Source organism: Ptychodera flava, chromosome 4, assembly GCF_041260155.1.
Source record: "Ptychodera flava strain L36383 chromosome 4, AS_Pfla_20210202, whole genome shotgun sequence".
NCBI classification, from domain to species: Eukaryota; Metazoa; Hemichordata; class Enteropneusta; family Ptychoderidae; genus Ptychodera; species Ptychodera flava.
Genome location: NC_091931.1, coordinates 48,624,943 through 48,651,912, shown reverse-complemented (window position 1 = coordinate 48,651,912; position 26,970 = coordinate 48,624,943). Strand labels below are relative to the sequence as shown.

Genomic DNA, 26,970 nt, shown 5'->3' with positions numbered 1-26,970 from the left:
GACACGTTATCGGTTATATCCAGAGTGTTCTCCTTTTCATGCTTCCTTCCATTTGCAAAGGAAAGGGCTTGCAACGCTGCAGTTCTGCTCGGGGTATCGCTTTAGCGCAGGCATATTCCGCAGGGCATACCGCTGGCATGTTCCGCTGGCGGTGTATATGACAATGCGCGCGCACCGCACCGTACGCGCATTTGTACAGACTGACATTACACTTTAGCATCCGGGACATACATAAACGCGGAACTCGCATAATATTTTCACAACATAGTCAAGGAATCAAAAATGTCTCAAAACTATGTGTCATATGTCAAATGGCGAATCAATAGATAACGCTTATAATTGAAAAAGAAATGGTCGATTTTTATTCCGTTATCGACTTTGGGCAGACAAAACTGGCATATAGCGCCCGGCGCCCCAAGGTCATTCCGCGCCGCTCTGTCAATGTCCGTGACTACTTGCTCAAACTTCAGCGATATTTCCGTAACGTCAGTGCGCATGCGTAACGTTCGATGGTAAGGTCAAAATGGCGGCTGTTTTTACAGCTACATGACTGTATGTGAAATACTACGGTAAAACGTAAAAACCGGGACGACACGTCGGAAATCAACCATGGCTGAACCACGGAGGATAATTCCAGTTTCCGCCGAACCAACCGACAACAAAGAAAAGACGAAGAAGGTTGACCCAACGCTTCGTTTTTCACTAACTTTGACGGACTCGACCGAGAAAACCTGTCCCGAGTTCTCATATGGCGAGTTGGTGAAAAACGCCCTGGTAAGACTTCACGCCGAAAATTCATTAAACACGCATCGAGAAAAAAAGCGCATTTTTTCACTGGTTTATAGGCCGATATTCCCCCATTTATCCGCTTTATTTTAGACGGCGTTTTGGAATGTCATACTGTGTCTATTGTGAAGTGTTCCGATGACTGATGATAGTGGGTAAAATGCGTTAAAATTTGTAGTTATTCTAGTGTCAAATGTAGGCTATTTTCAGCGCGATATAGTGGATTCTAAATCATGTATTGTTTGTGAAGGTTTCGTGTGCAAATACACTTCTTAATCTGCCTGCAACTGTGGACGCCATATTGAATTTATTCGGGCAGAGCTTACTTTTCTGAGTGGACAACTTTCAGGCTAACTTGAATGAAACTGCGCTCAAAAGAGGAAAATAATTAAAGAAAGTGGCCTTGGCGCACGGAAAAGCGTGGATCTTTTCTATGGATTTTAATAGTGTTAAGTTTGTCGCGTAAATAGACTTCGGTGGCGCTTTTGTTTGGCTTGTAGAAATAGCAATGTTTCCAGCGTTGGCGCGAAAGTCGCATGCGACTCGGGCGATCAACATTACGGTTACTGGTCCGGTTAGCGCGTACGCGTGCGTTAATTTTTTTGCCGAAAGTAAATTATATATTTATTTTTTTAAGTAATGCAAAAGTAAATCGAAATTTTGTCGACAATAGCAACAATGTTCTACGTATTTTTTCAAAATTATTTTTGTATAATTTTGGAAAACTTGTTCAATCATGTATCAAGAAATCTTAAAAATAATTGTAATTTGTAAGCCTGCATGGCAGAGGTTGAATGACATTTTTTTAGGTTAAATGCCAAATTATTTTCATTAGTTACGCCTGAAAGTGATTTTATGTAATACGAACCAACCTGTCACTTGATGAGAACATATTTGAGATACAAACAACTGTATCAACAAATGAACAAGGTGAACAAACTGAATAAAACAGTAATTAACAGAATCTTGATTAAAATTATAAAGTGAAAAACAAAAGTTTTGGAGAATGAGTTTTAACAATTTGAGAGGTCCAAATGGACTTGTTACACTTTTGAAAGAGTGATGTTGAGATTTTGTTGCTTCTTGTTAAATTTTATCATTTGTTTTACTGTGCCATTATGTAATCACTAGTTTGACAAATCATGATGTTTGCTTGGAATTTAAACTTTTTAAAGGTGATACGAATTCACATAAGTTGGGAATCACCATTAGAGAGTCACTGGTTTGTGTTATTGTCACCTGACAGTGTCATTTGCATCTCTATGGCAACTGAAAGCCTTTTTATTTGTAATTACATGTAAATCACTCTTGGTATACAGTGAATAAGGTACATTTTATAAAAACTTAATCATAAATTTAAAAGAAATGTAATAGCTATCAAAAGGCTGTTCCTAAATTGATGATTGCAAATATAGGGCTATTCTCATTAAAATTTAAAAAAAAATATTTGTCTGCATTTTTAAAGTAAACTTTCAAAAATTACTGAGAATGATGAAAATACTGCTAAGTAGGCAATGGCCATTGTTACAAGAGACTTATTAGCAGCTAGAATACAAATTACATCAACCACATGCAATGCTGGCAAAATTTGTCCATAATTCAAGCAGCATTGTCCGATGTTGCTTGCAACCATATTTTAGTGACAAACCTGTAATCGCAAACAGGGCTATAGCACTTTTTCCGTGTTGCAGCAGCCATTTATTGCACGACTGAGAAATAATCTCAAAAGGCACAATCACCAAGAAATTTAATTTAAATTAAATTAAAATTATAAAGTGAAAGACAGAAGTTCAAAAAGCAAAACTGAAGTTACTATAACATGAGCACTTGGACAGCGTATTTTTTTCATCCAACACTGTCCCCTCTGTGTTATGCCAAATCATGTAAACATTGAATAATCATGAGTATGTGCAATGTATAAGGCTGCTTATTTTGATATTTTGTATGGAAATGTTGGACTTTCCTCAGATGGGTGGAGGGGTCAAAGGTCACTCATGGAGGTTGAATAACATGGATAAATTTAAATAATGTACAATATTATTATTCAGGTAACAAATATTTATTCACTTTCAGTAATTTGTTATTGACATTCATAAAATCAGATTTATTATGAACAAACTTAAACCCACTGAGTCATGAATTGTATTAGAGTTTATATACCCTAAACAAGTATCACAGAAATTCATAGCTCTATTATTGTTTTTGAGAATAATCTCAGAGTGTCTCTATCAACTTATGATCACATCACTGCGATTTGCACTCTAGATCGAGATCGACAGTTCTTGCCAGACAGTAATAACTGTATCACTTCCCCATCAGCTAAGTCAGTAAAAAGCAGTATTGAGCCAAAACATGACGTATTTTCACCCACTTGTCTTGGTATGTTATACATCTTTTGTCCAAAAAAAATCAACTATACAGTATTATGTTATCAACAGCCTTCAAACGTACAGTATTATGTCATATGGAATACGTTGTGTTTCATTAATTTTAACCATCTTGACCTGGTGGTGAAATATGGACTTGGCAGGAAAAGGGTTGAAAAAGTTCAAAAGGGAAAGCGAAGCAGTTACAGTAAAATTTTGTAAGAAAAAGTCCTACAAACTGGTAAACAATGAAATGGCACTGCTTTTGAAACACAGTTGCTTCCTCAAAGAATTTTATTTACATCAATTGATCCTGAGCATATAACTTATATTGTTTACAGAATGGGTCTTCTTTTATTTTCATGTTAAATAGTGTGTCTTATAGATCAGTGTACTATCAATTTGAATCAAGTGATAATCATGCCCTTTAATCTGATAATGACTATGTCCAGACTGACACACCTATCAGACATAAACCAAAATTCATGTGATCGAACATTCAATCATTGGTTTGGTGAATGAATTTATCAGGAAACATACAGCTTGCATTTACACTTCACTGTAGCGATTTTCCTTGCAAATTGTATTCTGTAGTTCTGCTTCCAATCCTTCAGAGATCAGAATATATATGTGGGCATTTGTCTGTCAATCTACCTGCACAAGGTAATATGGACGTGCATAGTGCAGTAAGCTGTCAAGTATTTCGAGTCCTGTTACTGTACTTGTAAACTTTTTTACCTGTAATCTGACAAGAACATGTTTGATAACAGGTGATCAGATTACATACATGTTATACTTGATCTTTAATTTAATATGCAGTATTGCATTCTGCTTTGAGTCATTTTGACTTTGAAGATTGTCATTTCGGAAATGAATTGCTGAATGTTTAACAAATTTACTGACAGCATGAAGTCTGAAATTTGGATACATATGAATTATGTTACGTGTGGCTCTGCAATTAAACTCTGATATAAAGATGACAAAACAAAAAGAAGACCACCAACACAGCTATATGGAACGAAAATGCAATTTCCTCAAATGATGGGGAGAGATGACTTGGAATATGATATTATTGATGAACTACATGTACAATCAAGATACTGTTTCCATATTGGGAAGCTGATACATGCTGATGTACAACCTGACATGCACGTCTTTGCATGTTGACAAAAAAATTTATTTCAACTGGTGAGAAAGCATAAAATCAGCACATTGATGTTTCCACCTCTTAAGCTGTGTAGTTTCATAGTTGCAGGTGTATGTAACAAATGAAAAGTATTGATGGCATACTTGTACTTCTGTGCAACTTTGAACTGTAGAATATGCACAGCCTTGCAGCGGTAATTCATCAACAATAGTGAAATAAGAATTATGTAGACAGAAATAAGAAACTGAATCTGTTCCAAGGCACTGGAATACATAATAAATGTAAGGTTACAAAATTTGTAACTTCAAGGATATATTGTATGCCAACTTTTGCTCTGGTTTTCTGATAAACAATCATTTGGAATATGTCCTCCAGTTTCAGATCAATGGGATAATATCATATATTTTATAATTAGCATTTTTTTCAGGAGTTGCTATTTTTAGTTTCGATATTTTTGTTTGTAAATAGCAGTGAATGAAAATGACATGATCCTCATCCTTGCCAGTATGTACTTATTTTCACTGAACGGCATAGCTACAGTTTTCCTGCGCTTTTTCTTTTTTCAGTTCACAAGGACAACTTTTAGTCTATTTGTATTATAACTGGTGTGTGAAGTGACATGTTCTAAATTGCAGCAGTAGTGTGTAATTACCGGTGTCAACAGTAATGTTTGCATAATGCACACAAAGGCAACCAATTCACTTTTCAAAAAGCACATTGAATAATTCTAAAGAGTGATATATTCAGAGTGACGTGTGCTTCAAATGCATCAGTGTCACTAGCAATGGCGTCATTGTTGTCATCTAATCTCAAAAAGGCTCAATTAAATTCAGAGTCAATAAGTTTACATTGGTAACTGCGAACAGTTTCAACAATCTGCTTTTAGATGGTGACCATGCAAGTGCCAATACTCATTATTAGTCAGTTATCGTGCAAATCACAGAGTTGAATGATATTCAAGAAAATCTGGTTTTCTCAGAGATGAAGGGAGTACTACATTTATCTACAGTTTGTATTTCATATACAGTATATCAAGTTATGTTGAATAATTATGTGTTTTAAGAAAGGAAAAGTTGGACTGATGCCTAGCTACTGTAATAATCGTGATCCAGCGAAAAATAATATGCAAATGACAAAAGTCAAATGATACAGGTTAGATGTAACATATGTGGCATTGTTGGGTTAGGATGATTATGTATAAATATTCCATCATATTTATCATTTCTTTTTGAACTGGCATGCCGAGTGAAATAAATCAGATGCAAATTTCAATTAATTAATGAAACTAAGGCTGTGGCTTTACTGATCATAATGGTACCCGACACTAGCTGCAACCTTTGATAGTTTTTGTTTTGTATGTGAATTGCTAGTTCTTGTTCTACTCCCCAAAGTAAAACACTTTTTAATTTATCAACACAGTTTTTATCCTTACTCTGTTATTATTTGCATATGAATTCTAACCAAGACCAGAATGCACTTGTCAATAAGATCAATGCAGTTTATTTTCAAGCATAGCTGTATGTATCTCTCAATGCTTTCAGCAGAAGAGAACAGAAACTGTACTGGACATCAGAAACAAAAAAAGGTGAAAAAAATCATCAAAGGTTATAGCTGCTGGCCGTGTAAATAACGAGACGAAAAGGGTAAATGTGAAGTTCAATGTGACATGATGAAATATTTATGCAAAGGTAATGCAATTAGCACCCACACTGATGACATATAATTTATAAATTTCACAAGACAAGTAGACCTTGTTTCAGTTTAGTATTATGCAAAGAAAAGTACAAATTATGTATTACCCCTTGTGCTCCAATAGTTTTAAGTAATAAAGATGCTTTATTGAGGGCTAAAATGTCATAGTTTTTACAGACAGTGTGTAAGGGATGGTGTACTTTTTCCTATCTACACACTAAAATTCATTCCTAGGAGGTTAATATTTCTATTTGTTGCATGCATGGTTTTTACTTATCAGGTGAACATGCAATTTACAGAATGATTGCTTGTTATTTTTCATGCATTCCAGCACTGTATCAATCATGGCAATTTCAATACAAGTCGTTGATCGATTGGACCATCAGTGTTAGAGTTTACTCTCATTAATCATACTAGCAACTAGAATTTGATGAAATGTTATGCCAGTCTCATTCCCCTGTAATATACTCTGTCAATCACCTACCTAAATACTGCCTGCTGAGGTCAAAGGTCACATAGAATCCCAAAGGACTGGATCACTTTTTGTGAAATTGAATGTAAGAGGATTACGGAGATGTCACAACTGGTTTTTGTTTTCGCGTTTAAATAGGAATGAAGTCATCAAATTTGCGAGGAAATAACGATGTCATGAGATCTACATTGTAAAGTTTACAACGCTCTTCCTATCAATGACTTCTCTCAATCCATCATTTATTGTGATGGGCCAAAAAAGCTAACTGCATAATTATGTATGTATCTATTGATTGCTTCTTTTGAAGACATACATATGTAACAGCATTAACACCAGCCATCATTTATCACTTTCTGCTGAATACAAAAACACTCTGTTCATCGTACATTTTACCTGTAGATACAGTGCCCACAGTACCACCAAAGTGTGCTTTGTTCAAAAAAATCTTTCCCTTCTTCAGGTACCTACATGTATGTACCCATAATATAAAGTTATTCATAAAATACCGGGATTTATGTCTGAGTACATTTTGCAGCAGCGGTATTGTCTGGATGCATAGCGTCGAGGACAATACTGAAGCATACAATGAGCGAGGACATAAAATCCTGGTATTTTGTGAATATTATTATCATATGCCTTTTTAGCCCTATTTTACCAGAAAAAAGTCAAAATTGAGGCATTTTAGGATGTCTGCCGTGCACTACACTGAGCGATGGCAAGCAGACTGGGAATGTGTTAAGCGCATCTGCCAAGCGCACATTTTAACTCGCGCAGCGCAGGGCATGTGATAGAAATTGTAGGTCAGAAGCATATTTTCACTCAAATTGACATGTTTCTGAATAACCATTATATACTGTGTGAATTACTGAATGTTTCACAGAATGTTTTTTGTACATGTAAAAAATGTAAGATCTCTTGTTTTTCCCTTGTTGACATAAAGGTGTTATGAGGTCAAAGGTCATGTAGCGTCCAATAACACCCAAAGTTATTGTACTCACTTGACTCCGCGTCCTCTAATACCGAAACTTACTGTACAACAAAACTCCATAGGCTACAGGCACAGGTTTAAAATAATATCTGGTATGCAGTTTATGCTGCCATAAAATTATTTACAATATTTTCTTCCTGGACTGTTAATTTAAACTAAAGATCAAAACCTAGTTTGTTTGTCAAAGAGTAGAAAGTATAAATGATTTGTAAACAATATATACATTTCTGCAATCTCAGATTTCTTTACATGTAGTATACATGTACTACTAGGTTGCCTGTCTGTTTTGCTTTATCAAGTTATGTATGTGTTGATAGAAAATGAGCAAACCACATCTTTGATTGTAATTCCTCAAGGTTTCTGATTTGAATATCATCTTATTTTCTCCCAGGGTGAAAGGAAAAAGTCCAAAGGAGATAAATCTGGAGCACCGAACTCAGCAAATCCTTTCAATGATCTTGATGAAAATGATATGAATGGAATTCAAGAACTTGCTAAAAGATTTGAAGCCAAATATGTAAGTATATCTGGCAACTCTTGACCCGTCTCAATGAAAGGAAACTCCTTATCATCTTAACTTCTGTATTTCAGCTTTCAAGTAGTGCAGTACACTGGATGATTAATAACCAGGAAACTTCAATTGAATAGCAGTCAACAATCCAAGCTGCCAGCTAGCCAAAGGCTTGAATTGCTTTGTTACTTCATGATTTTCTGTTCACAAATTTGAAGATGTGCAGATACATGTAGCAGTGCACGTAGTGACTGGAGAGGAAGTTTACATGTACACCATATATCTATATAGTGACCTTATTTTTGCAAAATGGCCTGAGATTTTATACATGCGCAGAAAATTACCATAATTTACATCAATAACAGGACAAGGCCTCATTCCATTGTGTTACAGACAGTGACAATCTTGTAAATTACATTAGAATACGCTGCTCCATGGAAAACCTTTTCACTTTCCAAAAACAAAGCATTTATGTTATTTCAAATGGTTTTCTGTAATCTTATTGACAGAAAATTTGCATTGTATTGTCCTTGGGTTATTCAATTCATTGCAGCAGAGTTGTATAATGCTTCATCTTTGATAGAAGATATGCAGGCACTGAAATATGAGCCATTTGACATTGCAGAATGGTATTTTCTATGGCTTCATCTTATCGTAAATGTATGTGTGCTACAAAACATGTACCTTTTCACTCTCTTTTCTGCAACCAGAAAGAAATGTCAACTCTATAGGCATTCACAGTTTTTTGTGTGAAATAGTACATTCAAAGAAAAAATTGTGGAAGCCTTTTTCTTGAACAAAATCTTGTTGCTCCGATATCATGACAGCCAATTATAATTTCATTTCTGATGTATTGTGAATTCCTTTGATTCTAGAAGACAATATTTTTATGCAAATACGCTGCCAAAATCACTTTATGTGTTGTACACCATGGTAGATAACCTGTTACATGTAGTGGGCACAGAAATTTATTACTTGCAAAAATTGAAATCAAATTTTTTGGGGGAAATGCTAGCAGAGGAAAATGTGAGTATCACCTTATCTTACCACTTTAAATAAATAAGGAGCAGAGACAGTTGTGAATGCTGTAGTACATTCAAATGCAACATGTTTATGGCTAGCAAGTAGAATGAATTTCTTGCATCGTTACAGTTTGGCCACTACATATATATTGGGCTGATGTGCAGCGTCTCGGAAGCTGATATCCAATTGGGTGGCTGAATCTTACCATAAAATGATACAAAAAAGACTCCCAAAGTTGCTGTGAATACCGTAATGGCAATCGACCAATCAGATATAACCTTTCAAGCATGCTGTACATCATCAGCATATAATGGCCGCTACATAATATGAGTCTTTTCACGGATACTGATCATTGCGTAATCAGACTTTGTTGCATATAATAAATGACTTACAATTAATTTCACTTGGAGATTTAAATCAATGCTTCCTACCTCTCTCTGGCAAGTGAAAAGTGTACTTGAAATCTCCTTTGACTTGTAAGGTTTGCTGTATTTTCCTGCATTGTTGTTCTGCTTTTGAAATGAATTTTCTGTTTCTACTGCCAGAATTACATGAAAAATTATGAGAAAATTTTTCATGAAATGATAGTGTACATGACTAGATGTCACACGTAATGAAAGTAATGGTTGTGAAAACCTAGCAATATGAAGTATCTTGCATAGATACCGTAGCTACATAGTGTAGTGTAGGGCGCTGATCAGTGCACACGTTGATGCAAGTCTGTCATTATTGTGTCACACCATTGTTAGCTCAGTCATTCCTGATTGTGAATCATGATTTATAAGTCAAAATCAAAAGCATTCTTTTATGCACTCAGCGCCTTTCATAAATATTTGTATTCAGAACTCCACAATGGTTCTTCTCTGGAATAAAAAGAATGTGTGATTACTCCATACTCAATACACCGTAGAGATCATGTGATGGTGTTACAAACAAATTCATATGTATGGAAATGCACATATTTCTATGTGTGTTTGTGCATGAGGTTTTGTTTGTACCATTGTCTGTTAGAATTCTGGGTTTTAACCCATTTAAACAGAGAGAGCATTTCATCAGCAATGTTTTCTTACATGCAAAACTATATATGTTGTGGCTTAAAGTTACGATACTTAGTTAAAAAGCTGGATATAGCTAATCTGCCTTGTAATTTGTAATACAGTTTGACCTCTCAGTACCATACAAGCCCATTTGTATCGATAGTAAATTGACACACTGGTGATTAGATGTGCTGAAAGTCTATGGACATATAAATATCAAAACAATAAATTGGGAGGTTGTTGTGTTGATCATGGCGTGAATACGTTGGCCTACAGCCAGTAACTGCTGCCAAGAAAAGCCAAGCGACTGCCCAGTCTGAGGGCTAGTCTAACCGGTGACATCTATTTCATTTTGTTTTGACTCTTCATGATTTTAGAACCATGGCATAGAGAATATCATTATTTCAAGTGTGAAGTTCCTTTTACAATGTACTAGGTCTGCACACTGTATGATGTATCAATGTGCAAGATAAATGTTAGTCCAGGCTTTAACATAGTTTTTCAGTGTGATGAAACGTGTCAGTGTTCTTTGTGGAACGGGTTGGTTATATTTAAACCTTGTGAACACAACAGTTGCATGTAATAGCAACTGAACAAAGGAGCAGGCACTTGAACTTAAGAGAAGTTTTAGGTTGTACTCCAGTGTGAGTGGGGTGAGAAAATCAATCAAATGTTGCATATTGGAAAAAAAAATCAATTTAAAGTAAGGGGGTTGTCCTTTCTGTGGCTGCACGTATATTATCCATACTACGGATTTGTTGCTATACACACAACATATCCCAACATCCTTTGTGCATATCCAAAATATAAAATCATAACTGAAACTGGTAACCGCAGCCAAAGCATCTTCATATAAACAAAGGGATTTGGCAAAGTCTTGCAGTGATTGGAAAGCTACAAAACTGTTGAACTATGAACATGCGCCAAAATGCTGAATTTTTTTCACATTTGCATGACATGCATTGCACATTGCCGGTTAGAGGCAATGTTTATCAGTTTAAGAAAGTCACACAGCCAGAGATTGGACAACCCCTTCCCCTTAACATGTTGCACTTCAAAGGCTCATATCAACACAAGTCCAATGATCCTACAATCTTACTCCTGAATACACTTTATCATACCTGTACATGACCATTAGTATTCATACATCAATTAAAGCAAAATGAAGGCTCTTGACCTTTAACCTCTGACCTCTGAATTTGATTAGCCCTGCCCTGCTGATGCATGGACACTGCAAGCTCTAATAGGGATGGCTGGGACAATATGACCTCTAGACATTGGAAAACGAACTATCTTTGTATCCCAATGTAGGCTTCTACTGGAAAATAGTGATAAGTGCAATATTCATTTCAAGTTACATATACCCCTATTAATGTGATATCCAAGGTTGTAAATTACAGATCATGAAATATTTCAGAAATACTGCACTCTCGCAACTGGGTCAAAAGTTTAATCTATGCGTAACCCATGAACTGTAAAGAAACTTTCTGTACACTTAACTTGGGTCTTTGCAAATATTGGCTGCTTCATGTGACAAAACAATATTGGAATTCCTATGTCACACCAGCCTATGATACTTTGACCTGTTGACCAATATGTACAGGCAGTGGTTTTGCTCTGGATGATACAAAGCGGATTACAGTCGCTAGTGTACCAAGTCTTTTAATAGGAAAGCAAATAGTACAGAATATGAGAAGACAGTGGAATTTTTTTTATTGTTTTATTGTGGTGTCCAAAACGATATACTATAACCAAGATGTAACCAGTAAAATGCGGCAAACAAGATTTGACAACGTCAAGGTAAACACAATAAGTCAGTAAGGGTTTAACTTCATTTTGGTGACTAGCAAGTCGGGCCAAATGCAAAGTGTATCAAAAGCCATTGTAAGGACTTTGTCAGGCCCAGTGAAAGTATCACTGAATTGGCATAACAACAACATTACCCATATTCATTGCCATTTTCAGGGTCCTAAACCAGGAAAGAAGAGGAAAAGAGACAGAATTGAAGATCTAATTGATGCATCATGGGGATATGATGAGACAGATCCATTTGTAGATAATTCACAAGCTGTAAGTACTAATATTCAGATTTGCATCAAGGCTACCTCTGAGATCATGTCACGTACATAGACTGTCACAATTATATGTATGTTCCATGAGAATGGCAAAGCTGTGACTGCTTAATCGGTAGGTAACAGCTGCCAGAGGTTATCTGGTTAGGATAGGATAACAAAACTGTTACAGTTTGATATTGTTATGAAGCCTGACACCACCTTCCTTCCAAATATATGTATCAAGCTTCAGGGAATACTGCAAATGTCTGTATTCAAAATGTGCTTTCAATTCAGAGGTGTATTCGGCTGTATATTGTTTGTTATTTCAAACCACACATCCCAAAACATGGATCTGCATTTGTCACAGTAAAATAATAGTGTGCAAACCATGATAATGGACAGGCTAATGTTTCTTTTTTTCACCCTTCAACTACAGTATGATGAACTAGTGCCTGCTGAACTTACCACCCAGTTAGGTGGTTTCTACATCAACTCAGGTGATCTAGAATTCCGACCAATATCTAGCTCAGATGACAGTGACGCTGACTTCCAGGATCCTAATAAGAAAAAGAAAAGTTTGAAGGTAAATCTCAGTTTTTGTTTGACGTGTCTGGGATGTGCATCAACTCTGACCTCACATTTGTTGTAACTCCAGCTTTCATTTACACCTAGAGGTACCTAATGGCAAGATATAATCTGGTGTCCAATAAAATGTCCTACCATGCCAAGGCGATGATGAAACTGTTTTTGACATTCATCTTCTCTACTACAGCTAATTAACCAATGCTCAACCACACCAGTAGAAATAATCACACCTGTAGCATAGTGTACCCTAGCTTTATCACAGTAATATGTGTTTGATTGAGCTTTTTAATTTTGCTGAAAATGAGAAATTGAGTTGTTGCATGTACCTGTACATGATTTCTTTACTATTTACTCATCTTTAAATTGTTACTTTCCTTTTAGAAAAAGAGGAAATCTTTGGATGGCATTGAGAAAGAAAAGAAAAGGAAGCTGAAGGATTCTTCATCTCCTTTCAAAAAGCCAAGGAAACAGCTCCAAAGAAATGGGTGAGTCACAACTTAACATAAAGACACGTAACATTCGTTATCTTCATAATCTGTGTTATCCAACTTTTAATGCATTATCTTTACACATCGAGAATTTTGATACACGTCAATTATATCATATTTACCAATTGCACATTTAACACATTAAAGTTGTGGTTATATCATGTGTTTTGCTTTCATTTCTGTATATCTGTAATGATATTCTGTGCAGTAGTTTAACTAATTCAATACGGTCTTTAAAGTCATCTCTTCAGAGAGCAACCATTGAAGTGTTTTTTTCTATTCTGCCTTCCCTGTTGATTGGCTCAAGGCTTTCCCTTGTGGAAGCCATGCTCAGGGGGTCAAGTTACCCACAGTGCATTGTGGTTAGTACATTGCCACTAGAGGGCGCTTCAAAATATTGGATTGCTAGGAGACACTGCTTTGCGTGACCTGTTTTGAGTGAATGTGACTAGCCATGTGCTCAACACAAGTTAAGAACAATCAATACGAATGCCATAACAAGAAAGGCAACTTTTTCGGGAGTATTTATCATTGTTAAGTTTTATTGGAGTTCTAAAACTTCAGCAGCAATTTTTGACTAAATTCTCTCTGACTTGTAAAGCTTAACTACCAGTTCTACAGTTCATATATTTAATTCAGTCATCCCACATTCTGCTCCATGCTATTAGGAAAGAGAAAGGAAGTGTTCTGATTGCATTGTTGATTATCATCGGCCTAGCTTTGTCCAACTTTTCCTTGATGTTAGAAAACAAATTAACCAGTCATTTTGTAATCGATAAGTCCAGTGTTGTGTAGTATTGTAAAGGGTAACTTCCACATATGTATGATGGCTTTGTACCTCTTTGATCCAAGGACTCTGAACTCTTTTGTTCCAGTGGATGATACTACTTCAAACTTTGTCTTGTGTCTCTTGAATATATACATGTGCTCTTTAATGCATACATTTTCAACTGGATACATGCACTAATCTCCTGTGTGGCATAGATACTGAGGTAAACTGATGGGACATGACGTTCATATTTGGTAGAATGGTACACAACTCACAAACACACATACTTGGCATATGATGATTTACTGTGATTTTACCAAAATTTAGAAACTTATGTACTAGATTTTGAACCCGTACCAGTTCTAACGTTCCCAAACACAATTGCATGGATCATATACAAGCTAGGAGAACTCCAGTAATGTGATTTGAAAACGTAACGCTGATAAAGTTCATTAAGGTACGGACAAAAAACACTAATGAGTGGTCTTGCCTACAAACTGAAGTGCCCTTTGAATGGAGCTAGTACTTCACAAATGCTGCCTAATTGTTTTAACATTACGGATGAAAGTTCCAGTTTGTAAAATTGGAGTAAATACAGTTTGTGACCTGTCACTGTGGCATGCCTCTCATCAGTATTCTCTGATAAAATCTGAATGTTGGTGTTGAAATTTTGTCTCTGTTATCGCTGATTTTCTTCAGGGCTAAAGTGAAGAAATCCACTCCAACAGTGGCTGAACTTTTACAGAGACAGAAACCAACAGCTGTGAAAACTTCAGTTAGTGATGGTGAGCAGGAATCCAGTGACAACATGAGTAAAAACATCTTGGATAGCATCAACGCCGTGGTGCATGAAGCTTTCGCTGTGGCCAACACATCTGAACCAAATACCACAGGGGGTAGCGATAGTGAAGGCAACACCAACAGTGAGGTTTCTGATGCTGTTCCTAAACTGCCAACCAACCTGTCAGCTGACTTGGAGAGAAATATCGATAAAATGAAATCGGTGAGTTGATGGTGCAATCTTTAGTTCGCTATTATTATGTTTAACAGAACTAGCTATCTATTATGTTAGGTAATGTGTTTGCCATTGAAAAAAACATGACGATTGTCACAGTGTGTTGTTCTGGTTTGGTTATGCTGATAAGTGGTTTTTGAACACCTTCACCATTGCTTTTGTTCCTGAATTGGATCGCATTGGTTTAACAGGGATCCCTAGTAACATAACCAGGGAACCTCTGTAAAAATTTACCGGGATACAGACCTGTTTTCACCGAGGTCAATTCTTTGTGGTACTGCTTTTAATCCATGAAGCAAGCTGAACACTGAAGATGTACCAGATACTGTCCGAGTCATGCAGCATCATCTTACTTTCAATGATGATATATTTTCTGATTTGAATGCCAGGCCGCCATGTCAGCAGATGGGAAATGCAAGTTTTTCACAGCAGACATCAACAAGACCCTATTACAGTAAGTAAAACCACTCTCTGATTATCAGTAACATTGATTAGAAGTACAGCAAGGGCAAAGATAAGTGGACACTGACAGTATTTCACATTAATTGCTAGCAAAGTACCAGGTAGTAGGTAGTTGTCAGAGGTGTATCCAATAATCTTTGATTTTCTCTGAAACACCACAGTCTGCCTTACCAATCTGCTTCCAACCAGTTGGATCTTGTGGCACACTTGTCTGTGCCAAGTATCCCTTTTTAAAAATATTTCAAATTCAAGTTAAAACAGCTTAATTGTATTTGGTGTAGCATTGATTTACCTGGTGGATATTGAAACTAAGAAACTCTGAATAGCATTGAATGAATGACACATCAGTTAAACAAAAGTTCAAGAAAAACATCATTACTGTACTTGGCTATTTTCAACTAAATTCCTCTGCAAGGTGTTAGCTTTAACGCCATTTCCGTCTCTGGAGGTCCAAGTTGACCCTAGAAAATTATGGAATTGGCTCAAACCATGGTGGTGAAAGGGTTAAAGATTCACAAGAAAGACAGAATTGCATTTCACTGCAAACTTGAAGGAGCTTGTATTACCCACCAATCAGGGAAGACTTACTGCAAAGTGGTACCCCTATGTCACCCATCCTTTTATTGGTCTGTCAACAGCATTGAAAGGCAATCAAGAGAATTGTCATGTGGAGTGAGATCTTCCATTTATGGCCACTTGGCGTCACATTTGCCTTGTTCAAAAGAGACACTGCTGAAAAGAGCCAAGAAGCTCCGACTCAATGAGCAAGACAGCCGTCTCAAGGAACCTTTGCAAAAACTCAAGGAAGGTATGTAGTTTTAGTGAGGAATTTTGCAGCACAACCACCGTAGCATTTAGCTTTCATGGACCTTTGAGGGACAATATTTTGTCTTGTTGATCAAAAAACTCTCTTTGTATTTCATTTGCAACAAGGCAACAACTGCAAAAGCAGCTAATGTTGATTTTGTTCATAAAAGTGGTATATCAAAATATCACAAGCAATTATTCACACTGTATAATTGAGCATCTCAGTGGCTTTGACTTGGCTTTTAGAAAGTGTTTCCAATCCATACCAGACTGTGGCAGACATTTTTAACAGATCTGTAACGTGAACTGTCCATGTTTTCTGCACAGCTGTTGGTCGTATCATGCCAGAACAACTTGACAGGTACCAGGAGGAATGCCAGCAAGCTGCCCAAAACAAGTACGATAGGTAACATTATAATACCTGCTCCGCTCATCAAATCTAGCCATTTGATTGGTCTAGATACGCCATGTGACATTGATACATTTAACAAGGAAGAATGTTAAAAGTTATTGGCTTGCTAAACATTGCATGTCATTGTTTACACATAATGTACAAACATTTAAATCTCGCAAAGTCTGAATTTTCTAATCTTTTAGTCTATCACATTGTGTCAGTGTACTGCAGCTACATAGCAGGGTTTGTGTGATAGTATTGAATGTGTATATTTGCCGTGACTTCGTTGATCCTCAGTGCAAATGACAGTCACATGACAATGTTTGACAAAGGCATTGTCAGTGATAAGTACATGACAGTGATGTTGTGACAGCTATGAAGTGTGTGACTGTAACATTGAAAAGCAGTGTTGGGGAACATTTGTAAATGACTTTGGAAACCCGGTAACATTTCTTCTGTCCACTAATATGATTGCATTGATATTCAAAGGGAAAGCTCGGTAACATTTCTCTGCTTACTGTCTGTAACGGAAACACTGGAAAGGGTGACAGTGATGTCGTTTCGGGAAAGTGATGTTTCTTGTTAGTTTTTTGGCTTTGACCTTGATAACTGTGACAATGAAATTCTCAGGGGAGTAGATTTTTCTGTCAGTATTTTGGCTGTGACATCGCAAAGTGTGACAGGATAATATTCACTAGGTAATTGATGATTTTTTCCCCCCTGTCTGCATCTCGGCTGAACACAGAATGATGGAGGACAGGATGAAAGATGGAGATTCAATGAAAACAGGAAGTGATGAAGAAGAAGATGAAAAGACAAAGAGAAATATGGCACCAAGGAAAAAATTCAGATGGACTGATGAAATCAGGTGAATTTTATGAAAATGATTAAGTTGCTTTTATTGAAGAAAGCTATGTCATAAATATTTCAGGAGCCTATGCTTTCTGTAAGGCCAAAAAAGAGGTATATTTTTGTCTTGTCTCTGACCACATCATGGGTTGTGTTCCTTTTCAACAGTTTTTCCAAACAAACAGCAAATGCACAACCCAAGTAATACATGAATGTCTACAAAGGCATAGACTGTATATCTCAGTGAGTATTCTCATACCAAAGTGGTTTGGGGAAATTAAACACTAGAAAGAAACTAGCATCACTGTATCACTTTCGTCACATGTCAAGAACCACAAACCAATCTCTTGTTTTCTACTTGGTGTAATACTCCATGTGTAACTGAAATCACTCTGAGAAAGCTCTATCTCTTCTAAAAGGATGTTTGTGTCAAAGGGGTTTAAACCATGGAGATGTCTTTCAAAGGGGTCAAAACCATGGAGATAGCTAGAGTGAAGCCCAAAGCACTATATGTATGGTTTGGCAACAAGTAGTGTAGAAATTAAGTGGTACCACCACAGGTGTAGATTTTGCCTTTGATTTGGACAGCATCACTAGCAGAGGGTTGCATTTTGACACAAGCTGGTTTGCTTTCTCTATTTCAGGAAGTTGCTGTGTGACGTGGTGGCAATCAAAGTGAAGACCTATGAAATGTCCAAGACACGATCACAGTCTGCTGAAGACTACCTCAAACAGTTTCTAGACGCTGAAATCAAACCATTGTGGCCACAGGGATGGATGCAAACAAGGTTAGGCTAGTTCTTTAAATTCCCACATAATTGTTTCACTGATTTCTGTCGCAGGAATGAAGGATCTTGCAATGTTTCCATGGTAGATTCAATAGTGTTCTTCTGAACAACTGTAATGGACCACTAACAAACATATTGATTAGAGCCCTTGTCAAGTCAAGAAAATTTTACATATTGCATGCATTGATAGAGAGTTGACACAAAGAAATTTCTAGAATTCCTTTCTTTATTGAAAAATTTTGTTAATATTGTAAAAGATAAAGGCTAATGTTACTTTCCAAGAGTTGTCCGGTAAATTATCACCTACTGAGAACAAACCAGTATCAGTCTACTAAGTAATAACTAACAATCATCTTTATAGCGTCTTTAGTTGTACTTGAATCATTATTTAACTTTAGTGCAAGTTCTTAAATTTTAATGAGTGATCATATTTTTTTCCTTGAATGAAAGAAAAGATGTCAATAATTGCTTGTGTGTGCATTTGGGAATCAACCCAATGTACACTGCCCTACTCACTGTCAATGTAATTTTTGTCTTTCTCATCTTTGACACAGAATGCTGTTTAAAGAGTGCCGTTCAGTGCATGGTCACATGACTCTGGCACCGAACAAGCAGAAGAAGTTTTTCACCACGGCAATGCCAAGCTCCACTCCTATCTCCACTGCTGCCGCCACCATCACCAGCACCACCACAGCAAAGAAACAAATTGCAGGGAAAAAACAAACAGGGGATAGCACAGCAGACAGCAGTAACGCAACCCCAGTGGAAAACAATGTATCTGTTCCAACTCTACTAGATTACGCTGAGAAAACACCATCAACATGCACCACCGAAGAATCGCAAGAAAGCGATGAACTTTTCCAAATCAAGAGAGAGAAGGAGAAACAATTGCCCGTTATGACAGCAACATCACCGAGTAGCATTTCAGCTATCTTGAAAAGCGAACTTCTCAAGAAAGAGAAACCAACCCCGGCCCCTACCACAGGTCAGAATCCAATGTCAAGTGTCACTGCTATGCTTAAAAAGGAACTTTTGAAACGTGAAAAGAGCATCGCAGCCAGTGCAAAATCACCGACTGTTGACTTATCGACAAGTAGCCCACTATTTACCACTAGCTCCACATCTACGACAGCTGTTCCCTCCATGCCAAACACAACCACTGCAGTTAAAAAGGAACCAAATCTAAATGCATGGAAAGGACTGGGTAATATCACCAGACTGGACGACTCTCCTTTGCCATTGAACCTTCACAAGGCTATTATGAGTCCCCAGGTTAGAGTCTCTCCCATCCCACTATCAACACTGCAGAATACCTCTAAAGCCAGCTCCAGTCAGAGTAAAAACCCTGTTTCAAATTACGACAGTAAAGCTCTCACAAAGCCTGTACAAGGTAAACTTTCCATCATGGAACCAAACATCAAAAAGGCAAAAACTTTGATTGCATCACCTGTAGATCTGCAAGTTTCCTCGTCTTTGATGATGACTCCAAATCTGGAACCGGCGTCTTTGAAGCCTGCAGCGGATGTTCAGAGAACAGTTACTAGCAAAAGTAACGTACCCATACATGTCCCGGCCAAATTGACAATTCCCTCAACTCAAGTAAACAGAACGATATTTACAACAACTTCAACAAGACTGGTGTCAAGTTCGTCAACCACACTTGCAGCCTCTAAGCAGGCAAACGAGTTAACATTGAGTCACAGTCACAACTTGATGAGACCCTCCATAGTAACACAGGATGACTTGCACAGTAACTCTGCCACGGCAATACTGGCATCATTCAGCCAAAACGTAAGTAGATCATCACCCATCAAGAGCAAGGAGCAGAAAACGAGTCCAGTGGTCAGCAAGGCAGCCATACACAGAACGTCGCCCTCTTCATCTCAGGAAATCAGAAATATGTACAACACAATGATTGAAAAATCTAACAGCAGCAGTAGCAGCAAATCACATGTGTATCCAGGATATAGTGTTTCCAAATCACCAATTGCCACCACTGCGCTGTACAGCAGTAATGTCATGAACACTACGACAACGACATATGCTAGTAAACCAGTGAAAAGCACAAAGACAAGCAGTATGCCTCCAATGACTAAGATCCTATCGCCACAGCTGTCCCCTCAGCTGCCGACTTCAGCGAGTGGGTACGGAGAATCAATGTTGGCAAGAAATGTGTCTCCTCGCTTGCTGCAGACATCGTCGGTGGTAACTCAGGTTCCCGTTGTGGCCACCACAACATCAGCGCAGGGAATGAGAACTGTGTCCAGTAACAGTGGATTGCTTGGCGGAGCAAGCAATGTGACGAATCCAAACATGGCAGGATATCAGAGCATAACTCTGGTGGATATGACAAGAGATTCTCCTTTGCCTAAACATCACCCACTTTCAAGAGATGCAATCATCACTGGCCCTGCACCTGGCACCTTTAGTCATGGCCATGGACAAGGTAATGGTTTCAACCAATAAAAGCTGTAGGTACCATGAGGTAGATGGCACCTGGTACCTTCGGAGACAGATTTTCAAGCTGTCAAGCCTTACAATTCTTTCTCATCTATGTGTAGTGTGTTCTTTTTGAAACTTGTAGAGATGAAAATTTTCACAATGTGTTTTTTTTTGAGAAAAAAATCAGAAGTCAAACATATTTCCCATATTAATTGACATCAAGATTGAAGGCCGTTTAGAATTTCAAATAGTGTCATTTAAATGTTTTATATTTTAGTATGCCTTCAATTGAGGGCATGGATCATATGCCAGAAATTCGATACCATGAGAATACTTGTTCACGCTCTTCACTTCTGCAGTTTTCACTTCAAGATATATATTTCCCCCCTCAAACTATGTTGTATAAATAGGTTACTTTCCGTTTAAATGTCGTCAGCAACAAGACCTGGAAAACTTTACAGCTGTGCTGTCTGTAAAATTACACAGTGGATGGCTTTGCTGCCATTCATGAGAGTATCACTGTATCTATATGTATCCAACCATATTTTGTCCTCAAGCAGTACACTGGTAAATTCTAAAATGTTCAGAACATCAACTCAGAATATAACTTAATAATCATAACAGGCAGAAACAAAAATGACTGGTTAAAATTATTTCAATGTGTGTAAGCTTTTCATCTGATATCGTGTCCAGAAAATCCTACCTTGGACCAAGTGTCTAGGTGATTTCTGTTTTCCAACTATCAGCAGCCTGGCAGAAATTTTCATATCTGAATGTAGACAAGAAGTTGCTGATAGATTTTTTGAAATCAAGCGATGTTTGGATTGAAGAGGTTTGAAATGGTCCTGATAAAGCTGTGAAGACAGTACAGCTGTAGATTTTTCCAGAAATATACTTTTTTATTGAGGAAAAAACTGCATGTGGTTCTATGCATTACATGCTTTAGTAAGAATGTCATGGTAAAATACTAATATTGGCCAAAAGTAAATTTGCAGTCACAGCTCACAAGTACTAACTTTTGATGTTGAGTGTATGACATAAAAAAACATGGTAAAGGTTGTCGGGGTAGTTGTTGTGTCACTAGTCAAACCATTGAATTAAGGTTTGTTCAAACCAAATAATCACATGAATTTTATGACAGTAAAAAAACTTGGCAACTTGTCATCAAACATTCCATGAAATATATCTTAAGTATGCACCGAAGGTTCATTTGTTTGTTGTATTTGTGGCAGAAATTGTAAGGTGTTTCTACAGCTGACTTCTAATGCGCTGTATTTGCAGGTGCAATGTTTACCTCTATGCATAGCAGTCCTCCACACCATCAACTACCTCCTGTGCAATCATTCCAACACCAGTCTTATACAGGTAAATAAAAAAAAAAAGAAAAATACGCATCACCTAGTTTGCAATGGCTCTCGCTGCTTTTTTTTAACTTCAGTAACTTTTAAAAACATCGACAAAGGCTGGCTTCTATTTCTGTTCACTCACATGGTATTCTCACCCCATTGGTGAATCCTAGACAGGGACAGGCAAAACATGTATCCAGTTGACAAATTCTGTAACATTCATGTCATATTGAAAGTTTATGCAAATTCTTGGTTGGGAATCATTAGTTTCAAGCATGTTTAATATTAGCTTTATGAAATCTACCTATTTTTTATTCTGACCCAGAAAGTTTCAAGAAATTCCGTAGAGAAGCTTGAGCTGTTCTTTGTCTCAAAATCACTAGTGATGTGAAATGAAATCTTTGAGAAAAAAACATCATTAATCTTTCCTTAGTTTGTGTCACTTCATGGTAATTGTAACATGCTAGCAATTAATCATAAAAGATTATTAACTCTGACATAAGTCTTCCATATAAGGGTTCTTCTAAGATGAATTATTACATTAACGTAAACTTCAACATATCTTTAATGTGCATGACTTGTTGGGAGAGTTCTTAAGGTTGCTTCCTGGAGCGTGCTTGTAGTTGCTCAGTAATTGCACTCAAAGCATTTTATTGACTCATACAGTATGGCTGTAGCTGTGTTGTTTAACTGTAGGAGGTATTTGTTGGAGTGTTATGAGGTTTGTACGGTAAAAACTGATTTTACAGCTGGTGAACACTGCCGTTTTGTGATGAAAATACTACATTGCTGTTCTTACCAAAGTTATCTTACACGTAGATGTGATTGCAGCTGTACTTGTATTTGTTTCTGCATCAGAAAACTTAATGTAGGCTAGTGTTCATTAAAATGTAATGTGTTAGTAGTGTTACAGTACTGAGAGGTACCGTAGCCAGAGTTTGATATTTGTCCACACAGGTATGCCAGTGTACCTCTGAAGATGCCATCTTTGAAACACAGAAAAGGGAGCATTAGTAATTATATACAGTTGGCTTAATATTTTCTGAAATATCTCCAACATAATGTGTAATCAAATTGCTGGGTAATTTGCAATTTGTATCTTGATACATTACTCCACACGGGCACACTTTGTTTCAACATTTGCTTTTTTTTTGATTTGCTGAAATTACCCTGTTTAACCACCATATTTTTTCTCCAAGCATATTGTTTTCAGTGACGGTAATGTGTACTGTTCAAGAGAGATGTCTCAAGTAAAATAACTTGAAGAGAGAGCTCTATATTACTATAAAGTTTAAATCGTGTGTTTGCTGTACTTGCTACGAGAGCTCTATATTACTATAAAGTTTAAATCGTGTGTTTGCTGTACTTGCTACAGATGCCAATATTTGGACTACCAAATGGACGTTATAACAGTTGTTCAATTTTGCAATGCTTCTGAAACCTACAGAGTGCTGGAATACCCACAGAACATCTACTGAATGCTAGCATAGCTAACTTACCACATCTCTCTTCAATGTATACAATATCTTGATATTGATCTGATGATATGAAAACAAATCATTTCTATTTGCAAACATCTGTACTTACCAACAATAATTCAATGCAAAGAAAGCCTATCCTATCATCGTGTGTACACATAGCACATCTGTGTGCTTTTGTTCAGGATTTGAATTTTTCTCTCTCAAGCTGTGGTTCATTTGCCATAGTATCAGGTTGTATATCCCACTTTTGTATATCCCACTTAAGAATGTCAAAAGTTCCGCTCATGGTTATTGATCCTCATAATGCATTGTGCCATAAAACACAACAATCTCTTATGGAAGACAGGAGTCAGAGCTCTACCTTCAGAGTCTACTGCTGAAATGAAAATAATCCACAATCACATGGAAGAAAAATGCTGTCAGTTGAAGTTCCCCTTCAATGAATATGTCACATTTTATCAAAACAGGAAACCGCTCTGCAAAAGAAATCTTGTGTAAAAAATGTTTACAATTCTTTTCTCTCACATCTCAGTCGCTGTCTGATATAAAATTACTGAATGCTCCCTTTACCTTACCTGCCCAGTTACTATGCTTTTGGCAATTTATGGCATCTCTGTGAAACAGTTTACCCCAATTTTTGATCATTGTATAATTTGTGGATGGCATTTCACACTTTTCAATGAACCACCTATCATGTTACTTTGTGTCCTCTTTGTCCATCAATATTCCAGTGCTTTACTTTCTTCCCCGTTGACTGACAAGAATTTGTCTCAATTTCTTTCCATCTTCAGAGACTCCCTACAACAGAGAAGGCACTCCCAAGATGCCTCGGAAGTATCCATAGCAACCGGTATCCGCAATCACTGCCTCAGTATTGCATCATCACTGTATCCAAGATGTAAATAAGAGTATTTTCCAAGGTGTAAATCTATTTGAAAACAACTAGATAAATTTAGAGATCACAGGTGGAATTACATTTTGTTTGATTTTTGCTGTGTATTTTCCATGTTTAGTACGTGTAAGCTTCCAGAAATTTGTAGTGATAGATCTTGATGGATGAGATAATTTGTTACAATCCGTGAGTCAAGAATCTGAAATGACTTGATGAAGAATTTGGTAATGGTTTATTGTTGGTGTATAAAGTGACTATGCAAGCCATTGGACATACGATATAATACCTTGCTTTCAACAACTTTGTTTTTTTTCAAGATGTATGCGTTTGTTTTCTTTGTTTAGGCATAGTCAAGAACAGTTTCCCAAATATGTGTAATATGATATTTGCTGAACATCATTGCAGAATCAAGCTTGCAATGGGTTGAACAATCTGCAGATAGTTAAACAACTGTACAAAGCCATGATCAAAATAGCATTCAATGGTGTTCCGGGTCGTTTATTTTAGGCTTGTTATATTTTCATAGTACAGTACTGTAATTTAACAAGAATTATTTCTCTGCATTGATCAACTCCACCTAATAAAAATGCAACACCATTCAAATAGGTCAGATATCAGTAAAGATTTTCCAAATGTGTGCAGAAACAACATCATCTTTGAAGTGACTATACCAAGTATTGCAGTAATAAATACTGCTATGAATCTGTGTGACTTTAACCTTACTGTGGAGGTCCATTTTAAGAAAAGATGGAATATGTGACAGGTTTCCTGATTCGCCCATGAACATTACATTATAATCAAACCTGCATCCTGATTGGTTCATCAACATCACATGATAATGGTCATAATCAAACCTGCATTTTTCAACCAGTAACCTTGCCCATTGCCCATAGCTGCTGTCACAACCACTGATTACAGTCAGGTAGAAACCTTGATTTTAATTGTATTCAAAGTACCTGTATGCTCTGACTTTCCTTGAAATACAATCAATTTTATGGCTCTTGACATCAAATTGAACCTTTGTTATTCTCTGGGTGCTTGTCAATAATTCCTGAGTGTGTTTTCATCAAAATATTTACTGACTGTTACATTTAATGGCAAGGGGAAAATTATCTCAGAATTAGTATCTTTGTGATTCAATATCACTTTGCAATTTGTATCATTAGTTGAATCAGCTGCCAAATAAAAGTAAATCAATGATGCTTTATAAATGATTGAAGTTGTAGTTTACTTTTGACCTCAAGTATTACGTGTCTATTCTCTGAGCATCTCCAGCCTGTGTATTTTCAATGGTAGTTTTGTAACCCTTTCACAGCCATGGTTTGGCCCAAACCCCGTGTTATCAATGGTGATTGCAGACCTGTTTATTTGGTATTGGGGTTGAACAGGCAAGCCAGTAATTCAGGCCAGTTTGGTGTCAACCTTATTGTTCTCAGTGGTTGTGATGTGGTCAGAGTGTAACACAGCAAGGGTGACCGGGTTGAAAGGTTGATTGCACTGTGGGCAAGGTGACTATGACCTGTTGATCAGTAATCTGAGAGTGTTCAGAAATTGTCAGATGACACAGTGATGACTGGAAGTTCTATAAAATCTTCGGCACCCAGTCACAATCATGTAAATGCTATTCAGATACCTAGAAAAAATGATTTTATTAGGTTTACACATACCTTGAAGTATCATCTTGACAATGAACCAAAGCTAGTAGGACTTACATTTGTCAAACTTTTGTGATGTCAGCGTTCTTTGTCATCTGCTTTGCAATGTTACAATTGGCAAATTTTCACTCAACAAAGATTTCTTGTGAAAATTTTTACCATTGCAAAGTTGGTTCTCAGCAAAGAATGTTGGGTTCAGTTCGTAATGAGTTGACACATGACCTCTGACATGAACCCTATTGCAAGGATTCCTTTGCTCCTAATGTTAGACATCAATGTATCACAAACACACTCTATGTGAGGTCAGTCAAACATGTGCTAAATTGACGCTGACCTTGATCTGATAGTACATTGGGTTTTCCTTAGCAATGAGTTTGGCAAGTGCACAGATAAAGATATGCTAGTAAAATGGCAGCAAAATTTAAGATTTGAAGAGTGAAGAAATATGTCAAAGATGTAAATGTCAAGGTGACAGCCAGGACCTCACAGTGTAATGGAACTTGAACAGCAGTTACATAAATATTCTACATTACAAATAAACAGAATACATTTGTAAACCAATAGTGATATGCAAGAGTAGAGCAACTCTACTTCAGATACCAAGTCATTGGACCTACATGACTTGACTGCACACTGAACTTGATCTCACATGTAATAAGGGGAATATAGATCATACATCTTGCAAAAATGGAACTCTCCCCAACTCTTGACACCCTCTCAAACCCCCTCCCCTATCAAAATTGTTGAAGGAAGCTGTTCAATTTGCTATTGAAGAATTGTTAAGTGACATTTTCTGTGTGTGATTGAAAATTAAAAATGGAATTAATAAAAGCTGAAACATGTTTTTTCTATTCTGGTTTACTGTGTGGATTTGTTATTTTGTTGATCATATAATTTGAAGTGTGAGAAGCTGTGTCCTTC

The 26,970-nt window shown here is 36.9% G+C and overlaps 1 protein-coding gene across 4 annotated transcripts; it reads left to right on the top strand.

Moving 5' to 3' along the window:
• Nucleotides 1-478: 478 nt before the first annotated feature.
• Nucleotides 479-26,900, top strand: LOC139132030 (ubinuclein-1-like). Of its 4 annotated transcripts, none has more exons than XM_070698401.1 (14): nt 479-774; nt 7,843-7,968; nt 11,988-12,092; nt 12,513-12,659; nt 13,043-13,146; nt 14,618-14,921; nt 15,323-15,387; nt 16,034-16,203; nt 16,530-16,608; nt 17,342-17,464; nt 18,090-18,233; nt 18,788-20,679; nt 21,957-22,040; nt 24,294-26,900. In XM_070698401.1, exons 1-14 carry the CDS (start codon nt 610-612, stop codon nt 24,344-24,346), a joined length of 3,561 nt encoding a protein of 1,186 aa, XP_070554502.1. In that variant the 5' UTR covers nt 479-609; the 3' UTR covers nt 24,347-26,900. The 4 variants fall into 4 exon arrangements, with proteins under 4 accessions (XP_070554502.1, XP_070554504.1, XP_070554505.1 ...); XM_070698402.1 differs by having other exon boundaries at nt 498-774; nt 16,530-16,599; XM_070698403.1 differs by lacking the exon at nt 21,957-22,040.
• Nucleotides 26,901-26,970: the final 70 nt, after the last annotated feature.